We start from the raw sequence: 27,913 nt of genomic DNA, 5'->3' as shown, positions 1-27,913 counted from the left end.
GGAGCCTGCGGGTACCCACGGAGAGAAAAGGGATGCTGGCAGGGGTCAGCAAAGTATCCGTAGGGGAGGCGGAGAAAAGCCTAAGAGCTGAGAAAGCACATAACATGACAGCAGGAGCTGAGAAGGGCTGGGCTGGCAGGGACCTCTGGAGACAGTCCACTCCAACCCCTGCTCACAGCAGGATCACCCAGGGCAGCTGGTGTGTGGAAAATACTGGAGCTGGAGGAATTGATGTGGATGCACACATGGTAACATGCAGTCAGAAAATATTTGCTGATGTTCTACAGCCTTGAAAGTACTGCCTGGAAAACCTCTCAGTGGTATATTCAAGGGAAATCATGAGCATGTGGAGAATGAAATCCTTGGAGCCATTCAGTTTACTCATGTCTGTCAGTCATCTTTTTTCAAGAAAACGATAAAACAACATGGAGTGGGCAAACCTCTTGTTTCTCCTATCCATCAACATGCCTCTTCCTATGAAAATAAAAATTAGCAGTGGAGATGCTAGTGCCTGAGGAAGCCTTGCACAGTTAGGACATTTCAGAGTTGGGAGGTTGCTATGATAATTTTCAATTTTAATCAACGATGAGCCATAGCAAGACTTTTCCAGCTGTTAAAAGGTGCTTTGGTAATTTGAAAGCCTCATGATAAAACATTATCATCAATGGATATTTCTGTCAGGATGAAATAGGTATTTGCAATGTGGGGTTTGAGGATTTACTCAACCTCGTTTTTATTATTTCCACAGCATAGCAACAGAGGTTATTAAAAGCATCCTGTGAAATATTAGTTTTGGGACTCCATGTTAATGAATTTCTCCATCCTGGAAATACTGAAGACTGACAGAGTTAAAAGTACTTCACCAGCTGAGGTCTTCTGCGATCATGGCTAAAGCAAAATATAATATGTTAACCACAGCTGTTTTGAGCTCCTTGCCCTGGCACAAAGGGTCTGTGCTAAATGAGGCAGATGAAGAAATCAGTTGACCTCACTAGGACCCTGAATAGCTTCCTGTGAGGACCCAGGAATAAATCAATATTTGTTTTTTGAGCGTATGATGAGGTGGTCAGGTTCTGATACTGCTGGGTCTTGTGGCCAGTCATAAATGCAGTAAGTTGGGCTGATAACAAGTGTTGCGGCAAGGAAGATGCTGGGCTCACACCTAGCACCAAGGCTGGGGGGGATAAATGGATTACTCTTCTAGCCATAGAAGTATAATGGATTATGAGTGGTGTTTCCAAATTATGAGTGGTGTTTCCAAATTAGCACATGGCAAAATGACAAAAGACTCTACCTGTGGCCAGAGAAAACTTTGCATGAGTAAAGATAGCCATGTTAATGATGAGATCGGTGCTAAGAAATACAGGATCAGGCACCAATATGTGCCCGTGAGGATGGCCCAGGGAAAGCTTAGCTCAGTCAAATCAAGAGTGAGATATAGAGTAATAATGAAACTCAGTGATAAAGGGTGAAAAGACAGAAAAGGTGATTTTAAAAGGACCAGAACTGATTATTGTAGAAAAAAACAAAATTGGAAAATACATGAACTAATACATTATATAAAGACAGAGAGTTTTAATATCTACCTTTTCTCATGTTACTATGACATTATTAAAAAAAAATTCCCCCAAATAATAAGGCTAATCAAAATGCACTTATGAAGAAGTTAAAAACATGTGGCACATAAATAAGCATTTCCACAGGATCTCATGGATGACAGGAATGCATATTGGATATTGTTTCCTACCCTAATGGACCACAAAAGAAGAGGGAAACACTTGAATTTCAAACCAGATAGCACCTGGCCTGTCTTAGGAAGGAAACTTCATCATTTTCCATGTGGTTAAGTTGTTCCCCACATCAGTTCATATGGCTTTTCCATATATCACCATGGGGAGGGAGATAGCTTCCTCTCTCATTATGCCTTTTTAATGTAAAATGCAAATTCTGCTTGCTGCTCCTTCCGAGAGCCCCAGTGACTGGGAAAGAAAAATCTTGCCTTTTGTGATGAAGGAGGAATATCTTCATACAGAAAGTTAGCAGTTAACTGCTTGTTTACATAAATTAATGGAAACTTTGAATGAGAAATTATTTCTCGTTCATAACAGACTGTGTATCTATTCTAAGTAGAAATATGAAGGAAATAATTCACCATAGCTCATGCACTATGACTGGAATGGGATTTAAAGAAGTCTGGAAAATTAAGCAATAAAACACGCCAGTCAGCGCGTTTCTGGAGGTTGCTCCAAGAGCTTTCAAACACCAGTGAAGTGCAGCAATCTGCTGGGCACACACTTCCCGGAGCGCCTCAGTCACTATTAGAAATGGAAATTAATAAGGAAGAATCAGATGAGAGGAAGTGAACAGATGTGTTTTAGAGAGATGATCAGAAATGGGGCAACTCCGCCGACAAACAGGCCAAACCACGGCTGCGAAGTGTAAACCAGAGTCCTTTGAAATCTGCACGTGCGGAACTGCCTTGGAAAAAAATATCACAGAAATTCTATTATAAAATTAAATATTTCTGCATCTGCTTGCTGGAATCAGCCTTATATGTATAAACATCCCTGTTGTATGCAATTATACTCATAAAATGGGTGCATGCATGGGTGAATGCAGAGATGCAAACCCAGTGTTTATGTGTGCGGTTATTCATTTTGGGCTCACAAACTCAGTATGCGTTCAAATACTTCAGGTGTAGTCAAGGAACCCTGCTGAAAATTTAACCATGATGTTATACCGGATGCATTTTACTGCTTTAATTTAAATTTTCTGTAATTTTTTTATTTAAAATATGCCATGGCAGAACAAAAAGCAGGCTGAGAATTTACACTGTGGTCACATTTTATCTCACTTGAAACTTAACTTAGCTGAACATTGCATTATAGACCTGGAGTCTCATACAGTAAGTCTGGATGAATAATGGATTTATTTTTTTTTTTATGAGTAACTGAATTCCTAAGTTTGAAAAAAAAAAAATCAGTTCACATAGAACTGAGAAAAAAGTTTTGGGTTTGAGGATTGAATGGAAAACCAATAAAATTTCCTTGGGGAAATATGAATGTTTTGTTCAATCTAACCTAACCCCCTGTGTTTCTTTTCCAGGTTACAGAATCCTGTCTAGCTCAAAAAAGGGCTGTTTAGAAAAGGACAGTTGAAAAGCTGAAGGCATGAGACACTGATTTCTAAAGAGTTATTCTAATTATCTGCTCACGTGTATCATTTAGGGGTCTGTTATTCCTGATACAACCCTCAGGCTATATCGTGCGATAAGTAAATGGTGAATGAGATCCTGTTCAGATGATGGCTTTTAAATCTCGACACTGACTTTAATGGGATCAAGATTTCAGAAACTGATTTAAAACTTCATTATTTCTGTCAAAAAGGACCAAATGACTACGGGTGAAACCTTCCTGGATTCATCATATTTGTGTGAACCCCAAACTTAGTTCTTATCTTTCCATCTCCCAGTTTTGGGCTAGGAGATTTTTGGTGTATTTTTTCACCAACATTATTAAAATATACCTTGTACCAGAGACAGACATTGAATCTTTTAAAAATCATTCAATCTGCAAAGCTGGTTTTGGTAGGAAAGCTTCTTAGATATAAGATATATAGCACATACATTAATTTTTGTTTTAAACCAAGGTTCTATAAGCTGGGGAAGTCTGATACCAGAAATAACTGAAATTTGCAGTCTCTGATATTGCTGGGCTTTGAGTCACAGTGAAAAAAGAGTGTTTTTCTCTAAGGAAACTGTACACATCACAGTGAATGAGAAGAAAATCAGCACCTTACAACGCTTGAGTTAAATACAATGTCAGGAAGTAAACTACAGCAGCACTTAAAGACTGTATGATCGAGAGCAATTATTGTAAAGGCAGTATTATAGGCGTTCATCAACTGACTTGCATTGAATATCCATATTAATTATAGTGTAATAATAATGATATTACTATATGAAATATTTATAATATTTATGTACTGATCCTATTCCTCAATTCTATTCAACCTTTTTCACAATAAAGAGAATAAGCTGTTTGACAATACTATCGTGGTCTTATATTTAAAATACACCTTACTGGAATAGACTGATTCAATCAGGCACCTTCTTATCAGCATTCTGGGAGTCAGCAGAGAAGTCCGCAACACAGAAGCAATTAGAGCCACATTGTTTAATGCAGTGTTCAGACTTTAGTGATATAGAAGTGTCTCTGCAGAAGACAGTTTAACTTAAAGACAGGTTATTGTCTGAAAAGAGATACAGGAAGAGATTTACGGCAAATAGTTGTAAACTCCAAAACTTGGGGCATTACCTGTAAGCAAGAGGAGAGGCATGCTACACCTAGCGATTGCTGTTATCACATAGAGAGGTTCTGCAATATTTATAGGCAAAATATTTTAGCGTGCTAACTACATTCAATTCACTATCAAAACAAAACAATGTCTTTCCTTTGAAGTATTTCAAACAGAAAGGCTTTTTTTTAAAAACAACCCTTTTATTGTATAATGGAACTGTTGTGTTAATTATAATTTTTTTTTGCCAAGGATCTATTTTACATAACAAAGCGAATCTGCCAACTACTAAGCAAATTTTCCAGATTGCAGATGATAGAAGGGGAAATAATATCGTATTTTAAATGCAAAGTGGAGATGATTAAAATTTCAGTCTAAATAAAATAAGAACATTTCTGAACCCTAAAGAAAACAAAATGAGTAATCTGTTGGGGGCAATATAATAGCTATCTTACAACTCTATACTTTAGCCCTTAGTGTTTTAAAGACTTACAAGTAAGGAAAAATTTAACCATTTATTTTGTCTCACTCTAATGTCTCCAGCACTGTTGGCCTTAAGGCAGGTTTGAACATTAGAGGCTTATGAATGCACCTCTTTTATCCCACTCCTGAAGTGCCTTTTTATCCATTCAAATCTGGGCACACAGATTCAAACTCACATCACTCTCGTGAGATTTTTGTTTAATTTTTTTCCTTTTAAATGAACATATTAACCTGAAAGGATAAATGTTCAAAATATGACATGAAAAAAAAGAATGCCACAAAATGTAGAAAATGAACTGATTGTGTATGTGCATCTCCTTGAGCACTGTTTTCAGAATTTACCCATCGGGCTAGGCTATTCTGTTTGCTAAAATCCCTAAGCTTTTATCTGAATAGCGAGGATAAAAGATAAGTAGGTATAATAGAAGTTAGAGTCATAGTACAGGATTGTAGTAAGAATCAGTGCTATATGCTTTTCATTTTGCTATAGAGTTTTCTTGTATGGTGCAAAAGATCTTGTACCATTTATTATCCTTGTTACTGCTTCATAAATTATAATATGCAACAAATACAGCCCCAGTAATTTAAGTCATACAGTTTTCATTATGTGGTTCCTTTAAGGAAACTCTTCAGAACATTTCTGTGAAAGATTTGTTCCTATAAATGAACAGTTAGCATTATATGGCTTGTTCTTTAAAGGAAACAACATATCTCTTAGTCTCAAGGGATATAAGATAAAATCCTTAGATATATTCAAATCTTGAGCACTGTCTGATGTAAAGATAAACCCTGTAAAAATGAAAACGTTCTGCTAAAGTGTTGAGGGATGAACAAGTTTTATCTTTCTGCTTTTCCCCCCTTTATTGCATGTTGGCAGTTCCTCTTATCGTCATTATCGCTCCTTGCTGGAGGTAAGGTGGAAATCCAAAAGGGTGCCTGGTTGCAGTTATAACTCACCCTGAAGTGGGGGCTATTTTAATAATTCTCATGCCTCACTGCTGTGACTGAAACTACACTTGTAGAGCTGGGTGAATAGTTCATAGTAAAACCCAAACTACCATCAGCTCATGAAACTCACTGTTGTGTTAGATATTCACTTCTGCTGCTCGTTGAGCAAACTGTAAGACACTCAAGAAAGTTGTAAAATGAAGTATTTGAAAAATCAGATGCCTGTTTGTTTCAAAGGATGCTCTGATTTTGCTAATTGCCTCAAAGAGAGCTTTGATTTACTGTTTGCTACCAATAGGTTTCTAATTTAGTTTATCCTGTGAGTCTGCAGCTGTGTTTGAGTACGGTGATGCTTGGGGCTTGTTGAACTATTCTGCTGAAATTCCCTCACTCAGTTCCTTGTGTGAGATGGTTTATGTCTTTGCAGATGGGTCTCAATACCTTGCACTAGATGAAGACTTAAGACATACTGGCCTTTGATGTAACCACGTCTCCTGGTGGGAAACCCCCAAATATTTTCTTAGTTAATGCATCCTAAAAATCTGAATCGTTACTGTAATGATCAAATAGAAAAGAGAAGAATAATTTGGATTGTCCTCTACCATAAAGGCTGTGTTTTCCTAAAACTGAAGGAGGAGCATAGTTCTAGGACAGCTCCAACAGTTGCTTAAAGCCATGCCATCAAAATGAAAAATACTTGGGTGACTTCTTTTTTCAGTTTTACTTACAAAACAAGGGCTAATTGAATCTAGTCTAGTGATATTAATAAACCACTGATGAATCTGCTTATTAAAGACCAGTGACTCCTGACCCACGAGACCCACTTTATGGGTTCTGGTTGCTTCTGTGTACTGGATCGGTTGTGATGAAATCAAAGCATTAACAACTACGTGTTAAAATTTTTTTTCCTTTGTTCTTTCTGTTAAGGGATTTCAAATTAAATCACACTTCCAGTCACCACTAAAGTGTTTTTTACAACTTGTTAATGATACTGTAATTATTGCTTCACATACCACATGTGGGCGATTTCCAGATCAAATTTGCAGCTATTTGATTATACCAGGTCGGTCACCAGAAATAGGACATTCTGGCCACTGTTCTACATCTAACGGCTCCTGTGTTACCTAAACGCTGAGACGGGCCCAAACTATGAGACATTTCCCTGAAATAATTCACTATTTGTATAACTGCTACTCAGATATATTCATATAAGCTACTATAGTATAACCCATATCCAGGGCCATGAAGATGATGAAGAGATCCGAGCACCTGACGCAGCAGGAGAGGCTGGGGAGGTGGGAGGGTGCAGCACAGAATGGGAAGGGATGCTCAGGGCCATAGCCTGCCCAGATTGCAGCTTCCTCTTCTGAAGGCCCAATTTAGAAAACTAAAGCCTCCCAAATTAAGCGTCACTATGAAGGTATTTCAAATGCTAAAATGGTGAACAGCAGCATCTTTATTTCCCCTATAGGGAATGCACCCCTGCATCCTTGCCAGATGTCTCAGGTTAGGTAACCTTTGAATTTGCTGTCTGAAAATCATCTGATATATAACAACTGCAAAAGTTTTCTTTACATCTTTATGAAAACTGTACAAAGATGTATTTTCTCAAATGGAGATCTTCCAGGCAGGAAACATTTAATCCACATCCTTTAAAGCTTTCTTTCAAATTTCTTACAATTCAGTATTACAGTATGAATCTGCAACTTTACTTTTCAGTTTTCAGCTCTTTCCAGGAATTTTCCTAAATCAGTGCTATGAGTTCTTTTTAAAGATATGCATTTGATTTTGCTCTTTCCAACTGGTGGATTTTGCTGCTGCGAATATCAGATATTGTCATCTCCCTCTCTTACCCTCTCTTAAACTATAAAATCAAAATTAAGCTGTAGAGGATTCCAAAAAGAAGACAGAATATGAGAAGGAACTTCTTTAATAAATCCATCCCCATGCTTGTTCATTCTTGGTAATTCTCCCATAACCACAAATCCAACAAAACTCATAGTACAAAATATTTTTCTTCTGCAAGTTCCCAGCTAACAAAGACAAGACAAGATCTAATGGGAAGAATTGTATCTTCATACACTGGAGGTGGGATTTAAAGAGCTAATACACAATTTTATTTTTTTTTTCATTTAATTAAATTACTTATACAATGCAGTTAAAGTTTGCCATATCTCAGTAGAGGACATAACAAAGTGAAACGGTACCCAGATACAGTAAAATCCTTGGCAATGGACGGCCCTCTTTGTGAGTTGTTCAGTTGCATGGGCATTTTTTTTTTATCCTAATGGGCTTCACTATAAATGGAAATTACCCTCGTGTATCAGTGACAGAAGTGACAGTCTCAATATAAAAACCTTACAAGGAAGAATACAGTGAATACACGTATTTATTTCAAGACTCTTGCAAATACATTCTTCCATAAATATCTAGAGATACTTCCCCTATTGTGAATGGAAAAAAGGTCCTATCTTCATTTAGTGTTTTGTGCGTGTATATACTCACTTGGTTGGTAAACTAGAAAAGAGACTGGATTGAGAGTCCTATGTATTTCCAGAAAACTGCTGCATGTTTTCCAGTACAGCCCATGGCTTTTTCTGAGGCAAAGGGAAGTCCTCTTCTTAGACTGAATATTCACTTTCTCTGATGGAGTCTCCAGTTGTTAAAGTACTTCAAGTTCATGCATTTCACTCTTTCATCTGGTTTCACTAATGAGATCCTTCTACCCCTTCCTGTTTATGGATTTTTATTAATGGACTGGTCACTGGAGGTAGAATATTTCTGCCTATATATAATTTAGTCAGCTTTATGAAATAGTCTAGCATGCTAAGAGGTCATGCATCAGCTTTTGCTAAAGCAGAGCTAGCTACAGAGGATATAAATCACAGTACTTTACACTGTTCTGGATAATAATGCCATCTCTCAAGGATGTCATTAATTTAAAAGCAGGTATACAAGCTTACTTCACAATTTCTTCAGAGCAGACTACGACTAGAAGCAGAGCAGCAGCATGTAATGCAGATTTAAGTATTATGCATCATATAAGGAAATAAAAGACAAAACAAATTCTCCATGCTATCAGCTTCTCCGGCATTAAATATGGAAATGTAGCATGAAGCATACAGCTCGTTTTATTGCAAATGTTCTATCAGAGTCCTCCAAAGTTTACTACTCTCTGCTTATAACTCCAACTTCATTTCTACTTGAGCTTGGCCTAGTTTCTCTCCTACAGCTGATGCTCCTTCAAAGAAAAAAAAAAAAAGTCTGGGAAGAGACTGACACAGAAAAATGAGGAGTAAAGCATTTAAAACAAAACCAAAAAAAAGTACATACTCGCCATTAATGCCATTTTATATTTCATTATTACACTTAGCCATTTCTTACTGGTAAAAAGCCATATGGGGAATGTTCCTTACATTTTCCTTCTCATTTAATTTTACTTCATATGCTTTTGTCTTTAGCTTATCGAGCACCAGTTCTTTATGTTTCATCCTGGGACATCATCAGTAACAAAGGTCATATTGTAAATGAAAATGCACCCTTAGACAGTAACCAGGAATATGTCCTCTCTGTCTCAGTTGTGCACTTAGAATGCTTTTTATTTTATTAAAAAATGTCCGTCAACTGCCTGCTAAAAGTATAAAAAGTCTCTTGCATTAGCTGTCACCAAGTATTTATAATGATATGGAACGTGGAGCAGGACTGCTTTGTTTCTCTATTAACTCTCAACTCCCCTTCTGATAACTGTTTTAACGTGCCCCAGCTTGGCTTCCCCCAGGACTCCGCACCTCTTACTGGCTACACCTGTGCTCAGCATTTCTCTCTTTTTAAACAAGAGCAACAAAACAAAAACCCAAGACCAATAAAGTTGCAATTTCAGTCTGATGTGGGCTTTTTTCCCTCTCCTTCTATACTGTGGGATAAAAAAGTGCTGGAAGAATGGGATGCTTGAATGGGACGTTCATTTTGGGGGCATTCATGATGAATGACTGTCCCAAAAATACAAAATCAGTGGACCAGCAATGGAGATCCATCATGCAGATACAAATCTTTCCCTTAGTGGTTGAAAAGCAACACAAAATATTGCCTAATACTATTTCCCTCTATTGGATAGAGATTCTCCTCTTGTTTTTTGATACTTTAAACTCACATTTCATCACCTTTTTTTGCATAATGACATTTGGTAACCTATGGACTTGATTTAGCCTCCACTGATGAGAACTGACATTTTCCCACTGACTTTTCCCAACACCGTCTCTCATCTATGAAAATAAACATCTTTTCCCAGTAATGAACCGTAAAGAAGCCAAATAATCTTACATTTTCTGTCTTGCTGGTCTTGTTTTCATTTATTGGGACAGTCAGTCTTTACCCCAGCCAGAAAACCCTGTAAGTGACCTGAAAGTGTGTTGAGTTTTGCATAATGAAAAATAATAACACAGGCTTTAAAAACACCCAGCAGGAGCAGAAAGAGATGGACAGCAAGGTGTGAGGCTTAGCTAGATTTCTGCTTTCTTCTCACCCTTTTCTAGAGTGAGACTATGTTAGAGCATAGGCATGAAAGAAAAATAAGACCTGATGTTTGGGCTCACACCGTATGGAAAAGCAGTATCTTTCTCATACTTCAGCGACAAACAGCCTCTTAGGGGATTTACGCCCACTGGCACACAGGGCTGACACAACCATTGGCCTTGGATATTCATCACCAGCAACACTGGAAACCCGTGCCCAGGAGCCCGGTCTGCTCTGCCGCCAAATGGTGGTGACGGGAAGGGAGGAAGGCAGCACCTGGCCTCCGAGGTCCCTGCCTCCGTGGCATTGCACAGGCCAGGAATTGCTGGGCTGGGCTTTTTCACCTGGAAAGCATCAAGCTACCAACTCAACGCTGGGATGGGGAGGAGAGGTGGGAGGGGATAAATAAATATTTTTCAAAAAGTAGCTTGGTGCTACTGAAAGAAAGCACGCATGAAAAGGCTGACAATGGTATTTTTAAATGATAGTGTGGTTTAAAACATAATGTTGCTAATGCAAATCTAACTCATTAAAAGCAAGAACTTTGCTGATACTTCATCGAGGCACCCTGAACAATCTGGACTGTTAGAGGATAAATTACACAATGTTTTGAGTTTGCATTTTCAGGTGACAGACTCTTTTAGCCTGGTTTACACTTGTGATCACTGCAAACAACACTCCCAGAGTTTCTGTATATATTGCGCATCACCTGCTCAGATTTACTCAAGACTAAGGAAGATGTGCATGGCTTTTCCTTTAGAGTTCATGGTACAAAGCACATAGGGGAGTATGTAATATATAATGCATTCCCTTGACAAGCTGCCATAGTAGGTTTGAGATAGTCTGTGCCTGTGAAGCCCCTACGTAATCGGAAGGAGGAATCCTCAGAAGTGGCTTAGAGCATCACAGGAGTGAGGGACATCGTTCCCTCAAAAGCAAGCAGATTGCACAGACCCATTTTTCTGTTTCAGGCAGCCTTGGCTTTTCCTCACTTTAATACCATTTGAAATATTAGCATACATAATTCTACTTCTGTAGGAGTGCACAGAAACAGAAACAAAGTAAAGTATATAGGCAAAGACTGTACATGGAAGAATAAAATATTAGAGACTCATTACAGCTCTGCTACTCAAAGAAGACAGCTCAGTTGTCTAAATTTCATAGAAATGAAAATCTAGAGCAGGTTTGTCAATGGGTTCCTGAAGACCTCAAATGATATTTCACACTTTTACAGATGCTACTATCTAATTATTTCAATAAGACTAATGCTTAATGAGGTTTTAAAATCCTAGACACTAATTTCAGTTTTTTCAGGTTTTTCAAGTATGTAATCTTGGCATTTACAACTGGTTGGATTTATGGCACAGTTTTTACCTGTTAGATGAAAAGCAACATATGTGCAGAATTACCTTCAAAAATAAAAGGACAGTGGTGAACAGATCCAAAGCTTTTTCTTATAAGTCATAAATAGTTACAGATCTATACTGCTAACATAGTGCTTCTTTGCAGTTACAGAATGCTGTCATCTGTAAGAAAAGGCATACTATGAAATATCTCGGCAGAATTACCTCCCTCGACCTGCTGGCCACGCTCCTCCTGATGCAGCCCAGAGTACGGTTGGCCTTCTGGGCTGCCAGGGCACATTGCCGGCTCATGTCCAGCTTTTTATCCACCAGCACCCCCAAGTCCCTCTCGGCAGGGCTGCTCTCAATCCTTTCTCCCCCCAGGCTGTATTGATACTGGGGGTTACCCCATCCCAGGTGCAGGACCTTGCACTTGGCCTTGTTGAACCTCATGAGGTTCACACAGGCCCACCTCTCCAGCCTGTCCAGGTCCCTCTGGATGAATTACACCATAATTTGACCCATAATATGAATATATACAACAACAAACTTGCATATACACCTCCACATATATGTGCTTAGGCAACTTAGTATATACATTACTGATAGCCAATACAAACAGACAAGAACTCTAAAGTCTCTTCTATTCTTGCCAGCTATCTGCTATATGATCCTGGACATTTCACTTAAAAATAAATGTGAGTGAAACCATCCAACAATTCTATTTCTTCCACTAATGCCTTACTGGCTGGATTTTCATATTGCTGAACATCAGAAGGGCAATTTCAGACCATGAAATAAGTCTGATTTTATCCTCTTACGTCCGTCCAGGTCCCAACTTGTAAAATGGAAGGTAATGCTTTTCCCTATTTGCAATAGTAAACAAATTAAATTTAAGTTTAAAAAGAATAGAGTTGTAAAAGGACAATCACTATTTACTAATTGTTGATGCATTCATTTTAGTCTATAGCGAATATAAGCGAACTACTCCTTGTACGTATAAGTTTTCAGTATTTCTGATCATTACAGTGCAAGCAAATTCAGAAAGGTCAGAACACCCAGCAAAGAGCACCACGAGCTGGGAGTACAGGAACTTACAGCTGGTAGCAAACTTCCCTCTCTGATACGATGAGGTAGCAAAAAATGTGGATATTATTGCTGTTGCATTGCATTGTTCTAGCACTGTTTCCACAGGAGAAACTACTGCCAGCTTCTTTATTTTTACCCCATTTCCAACCCACCTCTCCAGGTCTGCAGTAAAAAATGGGAAGCAAAATTGAGGGTGGTAGGCAAGAGGGGATGGGAGATGCAGGGGAGGAAGGCATTAGCACAGCTCCATCCTCCTGCTTCAGTGCCACCATGCCTGCCAGCCGTGAGATGTCTGGCACACAGCAACAGCCACTGTCAACATGCAGAAGCTATTTCCCAAGTTGTTAAAAATTTTGAGCAACAAAATCTGTAAGAATTGCTTGTTGATTATTGCAGATTTTCTTGGAAAGTATCATGTCATTGTGATTTATAATTAATTCTATCTACTTTTTCTATTTGTTCTCAGAATGCATCACGTCATAGTAACATAAAACATTTCCAGCTTGAGAATTTTTAAAGCATTTTGTGGATGTCAGTGAATTTAGCCTGGCCTTATCCTTTACAAGCAGGTGAATATGATCCCCACACTTCTAGGAGACCAGATCACAGGGACTGGACAAAGATGCAGAAGCAAAACCAGAACAGAAGCTAGGCTAGCTCACTCCCAGTTTGCAGGACATCATTCTAATTCCACCTCCCATTTCAATAAAATAATGCATTTGTGAAAACTCACACTTTTTTTTTTTTAATAATTTCAAAAGGTGAAGTGTTATATTTATTGTCTTTATAGTTAGACTTATTTTTATTATCTTCATATACTTAGAATTTCCTGCTCTGATACTTGGAATAATATTTCCAGTGTTTATAATTACAGTTGCTTCACCTGCAATATAGCCAGATAAGCAGTTTAAAAATAATATGGAATTTCATTATGGTGGCAAAGGTATGTGGAATACTAAGCCTTGCTGTTAACCAAGCAAGGGGGTATCACACGATGAAACACTCAGAACTGCTTCTGTCCTGAAGTTTCCGCGACGCTCTTCTCTTCAGTCTTAAGAAGTTTGTGAAAGTTATGACTCCCTTTTTTTTTTTCCTGAGAAATTATTCTGATGTCTAAAAGAGTTGCCTTAAAAAGTATCTTTTAATTACTAGATGCTTATGTTCAAAGCATTGCTCCTTTTCCCCTGTAAATAACTACGGGAAACAAATATTCACAGATGAGCAAGGGGTTGCCATGACACCGGCTTGCCCAAGACAAGTTTCATCTTCAGCTTTGTCAAGGAGCTTGCACAGCACTTGCTGGTCCCATAGCTCAGATTCCCTACTGATCTTATTGTTCCATTACCTCTTTAAAAAAGAAACTTAACATCAATAAATACTGCTAGGACTTTCCCAGCTCTTTAAATTCCTCTTTCTAAAGTCACCTTCCTCAGCCAGAGCTGAGAAGACCAGCAATTCTACAGATGTCCATGGATCTCCATCATCCCTTGCAAGTAACCACTGAATTACTTTCCCAGATTCAATATCAGCATCCGACACCAAATCAAAGTGAATGTAAGTTGCAGCGGAACGAGCAGCCAGACAGTGAGCATGGGGCAGAATGCACAGCTCCTGTGCCTGAGAGGGAAGGGCTGAAGGCTTTCTGCTAGCGATGCAGAGGTAGAAGGCATCAACATTCTCACAGAACAAACTGTAATGCTACTGAGGTGTCATTTAACTGTATATATGGTAAAATTAATTATCACTGGCAGCCTGGAGCCTTGAATAAGGTAATTATGACTTCAAATAAGTGATTGAGTCTAAGAGTACATATGGACATAGCTATGATGCCGGATCTTCAGTGGCATCAGCAGAGAAGCGATGCTGCAGGGAAAGTTTCGCTCTTTGGGAAACCTGTAAATTCAGCGCGGTTTCCATTTTTCTCACTTTTAAAATATTAACTGGACTTGACAAAAGGTTTTTCTCAGATTATAGTATTTCAGCCAGGATATTTAGTACGTCAGATGTTATTAGTTTTAATCAGGCTAAAAGCAAGATGCTGACCTCGGTCTTTCGTGCAGACATACAGCAGACATGCCGCTTTCGGTCGCGCGATGAAGGCACACAGCTGGTGCCGCCACGCATTAGCCACTGCTCAAGAACATTTGATGTCCTTTTGTTTTATTTTCCAGTGTCTTTCCATCTTGTTTTTATAGAAATGGTTTTCATATACAGATCTATGTTTTCACTGATTACAGTGAACAGGATGCCTGATATGGCACATTTTGACTGCATTAATTAGAATATTGTGAGGAAGAATTTACTAAAAATTTTACTGTGCCAAAGTTTTGACCCTAAAATACTTTTACAGTGTTTGGTCCTCAATTTTAGAGAAACAGAAGATAAAGATTTTCAAAAATGTGGAGAATTCATTTGAGGATAATCAGTGTTTTTGCACCTCTTTAGTAAGACTTCACTAAATACTTAGATTAAAACCTTTTTGCAAGATAAAACCAGCATGTTCTAGATCTACCCTGCATCAGGCGGGATATTTTTTACATCCCCTTTCAAATCTAGGTGATGAAAAAGATGATGCTCTGAGTGAGTTGCATAGATTGGTCTCCAACACACTCCAAGGCTATTTAACTCTCTTTGTTAACATCACTCCAAGCAGAAATTAAACTTTTAAACCTGGGACACCTTTTTTTTCTCCTGACGACTGAGAGTCTAAAACTACAGGAGTTGAAATACCAGGAAATCCAATGAAAAAAACAATCAGATAAATCACAGTAATCACAGTGTTCATCATGATAGGCAGCAGAAAGTCCAATAAAATATTATACTGATTACTCAAGGTACAGAGTTCCAAACCCACTTGCAATGTGGAAATGATGGCAATGAATAACAAAATAATTACTATCTCAGTTTTTCCAGGCCAGCCCAATTGCCTTTAATTGAATCAACAGGGTGGCAAAGAGGCATTCAGAGATCAAATAACAGCCCGTATTAAGGGCGGTGAGAAGAATATAGAATCATAGAATTGTTTAGATTGGAAAAGAGCTTTAAGATCACAGAGTCGAACTGTTAACCTAGCACTGCCAAGCCCACCACTAAACCATCCATGTACTTACATATAACCAAACCCTTAAAAGTGTTATAAGCCAAATTTTATGTCTTTAAAATAAAACTCCTGCAGTTTGTTACAGTTACAAAATAACATTTTGGAGGTTCCGTTCAAATGAAATTGCATTTGGATAAAGTAATTGTAATTAAAATGTCTGCATTGCCACACTATTTTCAGATGACAACTGCATTTCTGAGGTAGTACAATGGAAAAAACAACTTTTCAATTTTAGCCTTCCAAGCAAGTCTTGCAATGAATGTTGACTATTTCTTGAGTGAAACTATCAGGATTTTTGCCATTGAATTCAGTGGGAGCGGCATATTCAATGGATATGAAATCTTAAAAAAAGCATATTCAATAAATATAAAATGTTTTAAAGGGAGCAGGTTTGGCAGCCTTGATAATTTCTTGCATTATATGATGCAATCACATTCTGCTATGAGTGACTGTTTGCTAATAGCTCCACAACCATCCCAGACACAAGATGTCATGGAGTCAGCATCTTCTCTCTGCTAGTGTCCAACATGATGCTAACGCTTTAGGCAGGGGTGTATGCTGTCAGAGCTCTAGAAACACTTGATAAGGCTACCCACAATCCTGACTGAGTGGTACCAACTATGAAATTATTTTCACATTTTTCAAAGTCAAACACTTCTGATTGTAAATTTCTTAATAAAAGCCTTTTCACTGAGATGTGGAAGACTACGGAGGTTATCTGCACTTTAATTAAGAAGGAATAAAAATAAAAAAAAAAAAAGCTGGCCCAAGAGTTTTTGTTCATATCATCCACTTTAGATCATTCTTATGCAAAGTAATAGATTTGACCTGTATTTTGCCTTAATGCCAGTAAAAACCAGAAGAGATCCACTGCGCAAAGCAGACACAGTCACCAGCTCACTCTTCGATAAATTCTCATTCTGAATTGGCTTTCTTTCCAAAATAATTCTTAAAATTTTTCTTTCTAAAAGTTTAATAATCTTTTTTATATTTTGGGTTTCACACATCATTTCCAACTGGTTGGTTTTGTCCTGTTTATAGCGCAGAAGCTTACCAGACCGATGCTTTAGAAAGGACAAGAGATGCTGTGCCAGCAGGAAGGATCAGGCTGCCTATGCACCCCTCTAGCCTGGAGATGAGGGGATGAAGAACCTAACTTACCTAACAAATGCAAAACTCAGAATTTAATCATCTACATTTTTTCCCTTTGCATTACATTGTGAAGTTATTTAACCTAAGTTTTGGGGTTTTTTTTTGCTTTACCCTGTATGTTTTTCTCTTTACTTCTGCTTCTGATGTTGCTGTGTACAGCAAGAAGTTGTTGAAAGACACTTTAGACTCTGCTGAACACACCTTTTGTAAAACTCTCATGGGTCACAAACCAACTAATTCAACTTAATTCAAATGTGACAGAACTAACATACTTTGGACCAGAGAGCAAATTATTATTTTGTGTAGATTACCCTTTGCCTACAGATTTCAGAAGATGCAAATTCCAGGCTTATAATGGAAATTGAGTTGCAGGCATGACTGTAAAGTGCCTCCAACACTGCAGAATTATGAGTTTCAGACTAGTACAGCCCTGTTCTACTTCAGATAAAATATTCCCGATTTACATCCTTGTAAATGAGATCACCTGCTAATGCAAACATTTTCCATGATTTAAGTCTTTTAAAGAAGGGTGAAAGCCATTCATACATATTTTAGAGCAAGAGAGCCCCTGCAGCTCATTTGAATGCTGTGAGAGGTACAAGTGTGGGAGGAATGTAATGAATGGATAAAAAATACACATTCTGGAGAAAACACTCTGATCGGTCATTAATGATGCATTAATGATTGTGGATGCAGCCCTTGGTAGTGGCAAGTCCAAGCACGCTGTGTGCTGGAGTGTGTGGCTCATTTGACTGGGGGGCCTCTATTGCTGAGGAAATCTCACCCAGCTACCTCCACCTCTGGAACAATTTTTCTAAGTCTTTTTCTTCTTGTGCTGAGCAGGGACAAGATGATAACAGTGGCTGGCACCAGTGAGTTAATTTTATAACGAAAACTGACATCCTACTTGAGTGCTAGCAATTTAAAAGAGTAATGGATTGTCAGTTTTAGCTGGAAAGTGGTTGTTATATGATTTTAGAAGCCTTTTGCATATTTATTTTGTCCCACTTTAAATAAATTTGGGTAAGATTTATCTCATTAGCTCCAAATGCAAGTCCCCCCTGGCCTGATTGAGGAAACAAATTAGACTTTGCAAACATTGCAAAGACTAAATCAATACATTAATATTTAGGGGACATTAAGGAGGTTTATGAAACAGAAAAAGGGCCTTGAGTATTACTTTGGAAATATCATACATGTTTAAATAAAAAACATAGGTTGTGGTTTCTGACTGAATCTATAAATTGCATTTACACAGATAACTGAATTATTCACGTGCACACTGTGTCAAGTGCAGATTACGTACAGAAATGAGACGACACAGAGAGGGCAGAACAGGAGCAAGTACTGTGTCTCACGTGCACAGGCTCTGCCCTGGAAGGAGCCCCCAACGTGCCCAGCATGATTAAAATAAAAATTAAGGTGTCAAGTAACTAATGTAAGAAAGTTTTTTTGTCACTGATTCCCCAGTATTAGCATTTTGGTACTGGTGGAAAGCACTGATGTAATGAGGAATAGGGCTCCTGTGGGATGGAGAAGGCAGAGGGTGCAGTGGGGGTAAGCAAGGGCAGCAGAGACCACGGGGAGTTAGAGACAGGGGGTGGCAAAGGGAATGAGACCTGTTATCTACACCTCGAAGACTAAACCGCAGACCTATTCAAGCTGTCCATCCATGACAGTACAAAATACAGCCTTGAGAAAACACCCCTCAATCCAGACTGTGCCAGCAGATCCTGGCGCTGCTGCCAGCATCACTGGGCTCCTCATTCATGTTCAAGGAGACAAACAGAGCTGTCAGATCCTTAATGCCATCATTAGGAAGACCACAGTCACAAACCTCGCTTACCAACATCATGGTCAGCCCTGCCCCACCAGACCCCCAGGAACCACTGTCCCAGACCCTGGCCACTCTACAGCCCATCCACAACACGATGGGGACCAACACCTTTCCCTCATCTTACATTAAAATTCACACATAGCTAAGTTATATTTGCTCGGTCTTGTAAAAATGCTCTCCCTTAACCAATATGTTTGTTCTCCCTTCATGGGATCCACACCAAGTGTATTAATAAAGCATAACAAAATTCTCCCCGAGCCCTCATTTCGCTAGGTTAAACAAAGCAATCTCTTTCAGATGCGTTCTTTATTCTCCTGTCACCCTGGTAGCCCTCCCTTGGTGGCTGAGGTCCTTTTGAACACCCTGTTCTGGCCTCTATCTCCCCGGAGTCACAAACAAGAAGCCCGACTTGCCCTTTCCCCACATGGTGCAATAGCATCATTACTGCGTCCTGACATGTGGCCAGAACCAGAGACTTTGGGCTGTGACCTGCCGCTCGGCCCCATGGCAAAATTAATTCTCAAGGACATCGGTAAACATGTCTTAATATTTTTGCAAATTGAAGGGGAAACACAGCTTGGAAGATGCAATTTAAACTTTGGTAGAATAAACGGCAGATTAGAAATGGCAGAAATGTGAACCTTTTGCTAGAATGTAGTGTGGTAAGAGGTATTTCATTTTTTTACGTTCCTGTTGCAAACAACTGATGTTTAAATCATCTGCAGTTCATGGCTTTGCAGATCAAGCATCTGGCACTGAGGTAGATTGAATTGATTACAAACTCCTGCCTTCTAAACTTTCAATTAATTACTTCATAATTCTCACTTCTGTTCAGTAAGGTCACTGAAATACAGTTAACTGGATTATCTTCCTCTCTTTCATGGGATTTTTCTTTCACTGATATAAATGTAGGCTAAAGACACATTAGGCCTTTTTCTTTTTTATTAACTATCTTGATTAATTTTCTTGGTACAAAAAGGTGTAAAACTATGTAACAAGTAACAGTGGTCCAGAATGGACTTGGTGGCTGCGCTAAGGCAGGGATTTGGGAGACTGAAACTCAACCTCAAGCTCTGCCAGAGTTTTCGACTGACTGTGGCCAAACCCCACCAGCTCTTGCTGTTCCCTGTATCCACACATGGGACAGTGATGGAGAGGCTGCTGCTTCCCTTCTGCCTTAGTTATTTACTAATCATGTTACCTTTCTATGTTTTACTCATGGAAATTAAGGCAACTTTAATCCATTAAAATGCATTTATTCTCTGAAACGCTTAGATGAATGCGTTCAGAAATTGCCAGCCCAAATAGCAGAGAAGAGAATATTCAAAATGACAGCTACTGGGTATGTGTGTATAGAAAGACCTCACACACACCCCCCCAAAAAAGGAAAAAAAGAGAGAGAGTTGGATTTACATAGCTTTTAAAGTGGAGTTTCACAGCAAATAATTTTGCAGTCTGGAGTTTGAACCTATTTGGGAGCTTATGATCAGACATGTGTCTTTATTCATTCAATTTGTGACACAATTTTTTTTTACTCGACAGAATGCAGCCTGTAGGGCAGATGAATTTTAAAGGGCTGAGACTTGCTTTTAAATGTTCTTTTTCTCCTGTTATTTCATGTGCTGCTCTAGGTCTGCTGCTGATCATTGATTCACAATGTAAAAGGAAACCCAGCCCTTTGACTGAATGATTTTACTTCGGCAAAAGCCCTCCTTTTCCCTTCATTTATTTCTCCCCAATAGCAGAAGTTGTGTCTAATCCCAAAATCCAAAGCTATGAACAATATTAAAAGGAAACATAAAACTGCTTCCATAAAATGTTATTATATCATCCCTATGAACCCTTTTCAGCGGGAAACGATATATAAGCTTATAGCACCAATTAGCTGTTTGATGTTTCCTTTACAGTCTCGAGTACTTTCAGACAGGTCAATCTCCATCTCAAAGGATGCATGAATCTTGCATCCTTACCTCCCGAGTCTCAGCACACAGAAGGTGAAGCAATAGCTTTATTAGCAGTGTAAGTACGAAGTGACCTGATTGAAAGTGCTTACACGCACAGGTCCCATTCAGGTCCACTGGATAGATAATGACAGCAGTTAAGAGTGATGCAGGTCCCTCTAAGTTACCGTGCAAACCCTAATGTTGATTCAAGGTGGGATCCCATCCATGTGGGATGAGCCATTGCTGTGGCTCACATCCAATCCACTGAGTGTCCAGTGCACGGCTGATAATTATGAATATCTATAGTAATATGTACATAAAGATATGAGCTGGAATGGAAAGAAATGGCCACAATCATCACCAAGATGGGATCCGCTCTGCTGCTCAGCGGATGCAGGACCTTTATCTACAAGCAGGGAGCTCAGCAGCTTTCCCTTCTTGCTAAGTGCTAAGATAAATACACAGGAAGAAATACAGGGACAGTGATTTTTTTTTAACTTTATCTTGAAAATGGCTCAATTGTTCTGGCTGTGCTTCATGGAGCTGGTCCCTACTTCCAACATAAAGTAGAACTGAAATAACATTAGAGTAACTGAAGATATATACACAATTGAAATAACAGTTGATACTGTCACAGTTTCTTCATTTTGGTTTCCTGATCTGATAGCACACAAATACTTCTGCAATCCATGAAGAACCCCCCCACATAAAAAGTACATTTATGGGTCTTCACACAACAGCCTCCTCTGAGAAAGGTTATAAAAATGATTAAGTGATGGCTGGCTTTTGGGCTGTACTAATAAAATAATGTTCTTTATGCAACAAGTACACTCAGCTCTTACATACCATTGGGGTCTGAAGGTCCAGTGGTTAAGGAAAATTAGTTTGAGAAGTATTTCGTACATGTTATTTGTAAGGGATTTTGGTGTGCCATATGGATTAATAGAGATTGCCATTTAAATTCTTCTGTTTTATATTCATTGCTTTATTACTCATAAAAATGCAAAAGAAAATGTTAATGACGATTACACCAAAGACTAATAAGTTAAAGCCTTAGGTTATACTTTGCATTTCTGAAGATATAAATGCGATCGCTTAATAATTATGCATATTTTTAACTATTGAGTTATTATTTCTCTATATACTTGTAGTTAGCCTAATTAATTTTAAGCTCTTGTTTATACGTTTTATACATGCAATTAATTTCCAACTTTATCTTTCAGCCCCTTGCACAAGGGCAGTAACTATTATAAAGACAATCAAAACTAAGAATTGTTCACCCTGGAACAATATAATAAATATTGCCACTATGTGTGTAAAACTGACACTGTTGTTCTGCAGCACTTATAACAGAAAACCGTCTCATGGAAATAAATGGACCATTCTTATTAGCAATATTGGGATTTTAGTATTTCTGTAAGAAAACTGGTCTGGAAGAAATAAAAACTATGGATTTTAATGCAAAATCAACTTATTTTGTCTTCACTTGTTTATTTTGTTTTTAATGAATTTCTATTAAATGTCTACATCTAATACAATTTCTACTTCTGAAAAATGGCTTTATTCATTCTAATTTAGCTTTTTTAAAGCTGATGAGTTAATTCTTGGGTTTGCAGCAATGCTTGTGATGGCACACAGAGAAGACCACCAGAGAAGACACTTGAGGTGCTCAAATGAAAGACTGCATCTTTTAAACGCTGATAAAATTTACAGAAAACTTCATACTTAAAGCTTCTTGGGGGTAGGATGCAATCCATGTGCGCAGGCAAGCTGAGTGCTATGGGAACAGAAAGAAGACCTTTGGGGCTGTGGGGCTGCTGATGGGGTATGAAATGCCCAGGCGAATCCTTCCTTGCTGAGCTGTGTTGGGAAGAGCACAAGCGACCTGATGCACAGCAGGACGAAGCATTTTTGTGCTTTCTCCCACACTGCCTTTGAGGAACTGCCTCTGAAGGAGCCCACAAACCCATTTGTTTTCCTCCTTTAAAGCTCTCAGCAAAGTAGTCCTGTAGGAAAGTTGGAGCTGGGCTGTTGGACTGCCAGTGCAGCTGGTGGCCGTGCCACCTGCAACCTCTGCATGACAGAGTGCACTCTGGTGTCTGTCTCACTGCGTCCATCAGTCATCTGTTATTTGATACTTTTATTACATGACCATCAAAGCATGTCTTGTGGCCTTGTTCTTTCTCCAGGGACAGTCGGGTCCTGATCCACGGTGACCCTTCCATGGCGTGCTGCAGTAGTGGCACTGGCTATTTCTGAACATGTCTTGACAACATAAACAAAACGAGGATGTTCCTGACAATATTTGGTATCAAGGCAAAGGCTGCAAGCCTTCTGTGAACTCAGGACCTGATTATGCACCTTTACATGGTGACTAGGCTGAATACCATGCAAAACAACCAAGTTTTGAGCCATGCAGGAGACCTATACCAAACTGACAGATACGTGCAGAGTACCAGAGTACCCTTGACTATTGTACTGGCATTTTCCTCTTATATTATTACATCTTGTTCAATTGTCAGCAGAGCAGGAGTGAGGATTTAAACCTGAGCAATCTGATCTAGTTAGCAGTGTCCCTGCTCACTGCAGGGGGGTTGGACTAGATGACCACTAGTGGTCCCTTCCAACCCTAAACATTCTATGATTCTATGATGATTCTATGATTTTGGCAAGTTGGAGACCCTACTGGGCTAATTATCTATTTGCAGGGACCCAGAGCCAATGGCACATAAGTCTATGGCTACATACATCCAAGAAAAATGAAAGAAAGAAATTTAAAAAAAAAGCTTTAAAACATGCAATAATGATTTGCAATTAGTTGTTTAACACATACCTTGTACAGTTAAGTGCACCTGCATCGTTCTAGGAGTGTGTTGAGTTTGCACAGAACAAGTGTATGGACCGTCATCTGTCACGTCTACGTCCTGTATCTGCAGGCTATATTCTCTTCTATTTGCTGTTGCAATTGAAACTCGAGGATCTACTGACCACTTATCACTTCCAGCAAAAATAATACTCGACCGATTCAGCCAGGCACCTTTTGAAGCTCCATCTTCCAAGTAACACCTGGGAGAAAAGGTGAAACCATAAGTATAAAAACATAGGAGCTTTTAAATACCATTAACTTGCTATTGATTCGTAGACTGAATACAGCTATAACATATTAGAGTTAAACCCCAAAACGTGAGTCATTTGTTAATTCACAAATCATCACAAAACCAAACAGACAATAAACATAAATACATTTTTTTGCTATGTTCTTCCTTTCTGATTTTCCTGCTGTGAGTGTTCAGTGGAGCAGCAGGTAGAAAGTCTCAGTTATTTCTGAATTGGACTCAATACTCCATTGGAGCAGCCCTCTCTGCTCCAGTTTCAGCCTGTAAGGATGAGCAGTAGGCATGTGCCCCTGTGCAAAATTATGGTCCTTTTCCTCAGACACAATAAACTTCTGCTGGCTTAGTTAAGGAACCAAGAGACTTTTTCCAACAAAAACTATAATGACCTTTTAGAATCCAAAATAATATTTTTTTTCTTTTCAAAAGGTTATTAGGTTTGTCACTGCTAATCATATTCAAGGCATCTCATTTAAAGCAAATATACATTCAATTAGCATGGATTTCCCTGCTGACAATAATAATGAAATATAAAATATAGTTCTTCTGAATATTTTTTAAAACATCTTCAGTATGGTAGCGACTCAAACAAATGCGATCTGTTTATTATGCCATATTTCAGCTTTTTTACAATTATTATTAGAACGATAACTAAAAATAGTGCTCTTCAGGGAATAATAGTCACCTTAACCAGGGCTCGGTGAATAACACCACCCCTACAATCAGAAGCAGATGTACCCCAGGCAGATTCCTTTCCTTCTAAATTGTAGTTGAAAAATATTCCTCCATAAAGTAAAGACTTTGTTTTTTGTTTTTTTTTAAATAAGTAAAAAGTACAGCTGGAGAATGAAAACACATATATCTGAAGAGTATGACAGCATTTCTACACAACATCTCGGGGGTTTGAACATGGCACTGGAGATTGCAAGGGAATTGCGAGCTGAACACACCACTGTGGGCACTGCAAACTGTCTGAAACTAATCAGTTGAGAAATATAAAGAACAAGGTATATTGCAAAATCTAATTTGTAGTCCGTTTCACCACCTGTAGATTCAAAAACCAGTTGGAGTATTAAAGGTCAATGTTAATTGAAAATCTTTTCTGTAGATATGCAACCAAAAAAAAAGCCACCGAGGCGTAACAGAAGTATAACCTTCTACTAAGGCAATTAGGCTCTGCAATACACTGCTGTTGTCAATATTTTGTATTGCATATTAGGAAACATTCGTAATTTTGCTCTAAAAATAGCTTTCCATCTTAAGTTGCTCACTTGCACACTGAGATGATGAGAAGTGCACTGATACTATTAAATGTCACTGCCAAGTCCTAAGAATAGTATGGTGTCAAGCACAATTACTAAAACTTTGTGGAAAAAGCGGTAAGGAGCTGTTGAATAACATTGACAGTAGTTCTTAGCGCAATTAAGTGAATAAGAAGGAAATCAGACATTTGTTGGGGCAAGACCCTTGCAGAGGTGAGACAGCACTGGTGTGAGAGTGCAGCACTCCTGAACCTCAGATGGGCAGAGCGGTGGCCCGGGGGGAAGGGGGTGATGCCAGAGGATGAAAAGCTGTACTGGAGCTGAGGAACCCATGTTGCTGGTAGAGCTAGAGGAGCAGCCACTCAGTGGTACACAGGCTGGTAGGATAAAAATGGTCCCAGGAGATGCTCTAATTTTTAAGGCAACTGGTGGCTTTGGAGTAGCCATCAAACTTTTCTGTCATCTGGAAAGAGAGGAGAGGGGCCCAGCCACTCAGTGGTACACAGGCTGGTAGGATAAAAATGGTCCCAGGAGATGCTCTAATTTTTAAGGCAACTGGTGGCTTTGGAGTAGCCATCAAACTTTTCTGTCATCTGGAAAGAGAGGAGTGGCACCGGGAACAGGTGGGAGAGCAGGAGAGAGGAAGGACACTAAAGGCCACTCCTCAATCCCCCGGGCACTTTGACTGTGTGGTCAACTGATGCTGGGATGATGCAGTCTACATTCTACTTTGCAGTGTTTGACAGGGAAAGCAATCCCTAGGCGAGGCAGCCTAGGGATGCTGTCTTGAACTTCAGCCAGAACGATGATTTTTTTTTTGAGCAGCCAGGAAAACACATGAAAGAGCAGCAAGTGAGGAAAGAAAACATAATGATGGGAAGAAAACTAGTAAACACCAGCAGAGTACAGGACTGTGTGGAGTATGAGAATAGAAGGAAAATACAAACACTGGAAATACTTCAAGTACCACCTTGCCATAGACAAGGAAATGTTTGTCATAAAAAGAGGAAGACTGGAGACAGGGAATGAGGCCTGAGCAAAAGAAAATGGTGATAGCTTGAGTAGAGAGCATAGGAAAATAGGGCTGGGAGAAGGGTGTCCAGGTGGAACAGCCAGCAAGGAGGGTCCCCCTCAGTGACTGAGAAGTGAGGGGATAAAAGGACAGAGAGAGCATGCAGAAGGAACTTCATTTCTATGAGCTGATGAAAAAAACCGAGCCTGTCTGCAGTGAGATTAGGGATATTTAACCATGGCTCAAAAACTAAATGAGCACTATACTCCAGTTTTCCATAAAGAAGGTGACATCTAGCACGCAGGAAAAGGCAGAGCAACTAATGGAGTCAAGGGCAGAGAAAAACCTTAATGGAGTCACGTTTGAGAGCATGAAACTGCAAATCCAGGAGCATGTGGGGGTTTTTTAAACAATCTGAAAGTGATGCTATGTGACTGGGAAATCATAAATGTATTATCTACATGTAAGGAAATGAGGAGAGTGAATCAGGCAAATTTTAGGCTAACCACCATGCCCACAATAGAATTTAAGGCTTTAAAACAACTTTAAAACTTGAAGGAAGGTAATACAAAGTGCAACAGACTAATGGGACATTTTTATTTGATAAAGAGTTTTTTTACATGAAGGAAATCCAACAGAAGAAGAGAATGCAATAGATCTCATCTCTTTGATAAAACATTAAAATAGCGCAACTATGGAAACTGTTAGGTGGGAGAAAATGGTGATTTCACAGCTTAAGCATATGGCGGTATTGTTTAAAGGAAAAAATGACATTCCCTTTAGGAATAAGAAACTAGAAGCATCAGGCTGAAATTCATCAGAAATGGATCATGAAAATAACTATTCATTTAATTAATGATCTCAACATGAAATCTGAAAGGGTTCTGAGAGAAGCTGCGTATGATACGGGATAAAAAATCACAGTTTATATAGCAGAGAATTGAGATGTCACGGGGAAGTATCACTTTGAGGATGGAGAGCACAGCAGATGTCTGTGAATCCCTGCAGGAGGAGTTTTGTAGGGTCTGGTCCCATTTGGAGAAGGCAAGGAGCTGCTTTCAAAGTTTTATGAACATTTTCAAATCGATTCTAATGAACAGAAGACTGGGGAGAAGCAGAGAAACCTCAGATTCACTGACATTTTTCTACAATGCGTTTCTTTTCTACTGGTATTTCTGCAGCAGCTGGATACAGTCAGTTATAGATGAGTATTTTTGAAGGCAGCCTGTAGTTTCAGTGACTGTTTACCATTTTACTTAACTCACTTGTTGTTTATACAAACGCACACATCCAAAAATATCCAAGAAAGTGTTAGCACCACATCTTCCCGCAAGAGAGAAAACCAGCCTTCTCTTCTACCTGCAGACAAAACCATCTTCGCCTTACAAATTCCCTGTTCTCTGTGCAGCTTGCAAGTAAAAAATTAGCCTTGCTTTAAAAAAAAAAAAAAAAAAGTGATAATAAAAGTTGAAATATTTGGTTATTAATTAAAGACAAAAGTGGAATTTTCATCAGATGCAAAGTAAACCACCAGAAAACCATGCTGAGAAGGGCAGTGCTCGGGTCTGCCATCACAGCACCTCCAAAGCATCTTCACAGCCTTCACACGGCGCCTGCTCTGAAAGTCCCAAAGGTTCTCAAAAACTTCTCATCTGCTGAGAAAAGGGAAAATACAGCAGTGCAGAAAGGAATATGAGACCTCTTGCTGTTTTACTTGATGTGCAAAGGTATTTTGTTAAAATAACTTCCTAAAACAAATAAGAAATGTTGCTTTATTAATTTCTAGGTGCATGGGTCTCATGGATAGAGATGAAAACCCGCTA

At 39.0% G+C, this 27,913-nt stretch overlaps 1 protein-coding gene across 1 annotated transcript in view; it reads right to left on the bottom strand.

Annotated features, from left to right (window-relative positions):
* The window catches only part of NEGR1 (neuronal growth regulator 1), a 161,305-nt gene extending 133,840 nt beyond the window's left edge, over positions 1–27,465 (bottom strand). The window contains exons 1-2 of the mRNA XM_009636145.2: positions 27,356–27,465; positions 23,537–23,769 (exon numbers count right to left, since the gene is read on the bottom strand). Of these exons, the coding sequence (XP_009634440.1) occupies positions 23,537–23,769; positions 27,356–27,465 (343 nt within the window). The remainder of the gene's footprint in view (positions 1–23,536; positions 23,770–27,355) is intronic.
* Positions 27,466–27,913: the final 448 nt, after the last annotated feature.

The sequence above is a fragment of the Egretta garzetta genome, unplaced genomic scaffold, assembly GCF_000687185.1.
Source record: "Egretta garzetta isolate BGI_Z169 unplaced genomic scaffold, ASM68718v1 scaffold163, whole genome shotgun sequence".
Classification (NCBI taxonomy): Eukaryota; Metazoa; Chordata; class Aves; order Pelecaniformes; family Ardeidae; genus Egretta; species Egretta garzetta.
This window is presented reverse-complemented; position numbering and strand designations above follow the sequence as displayed.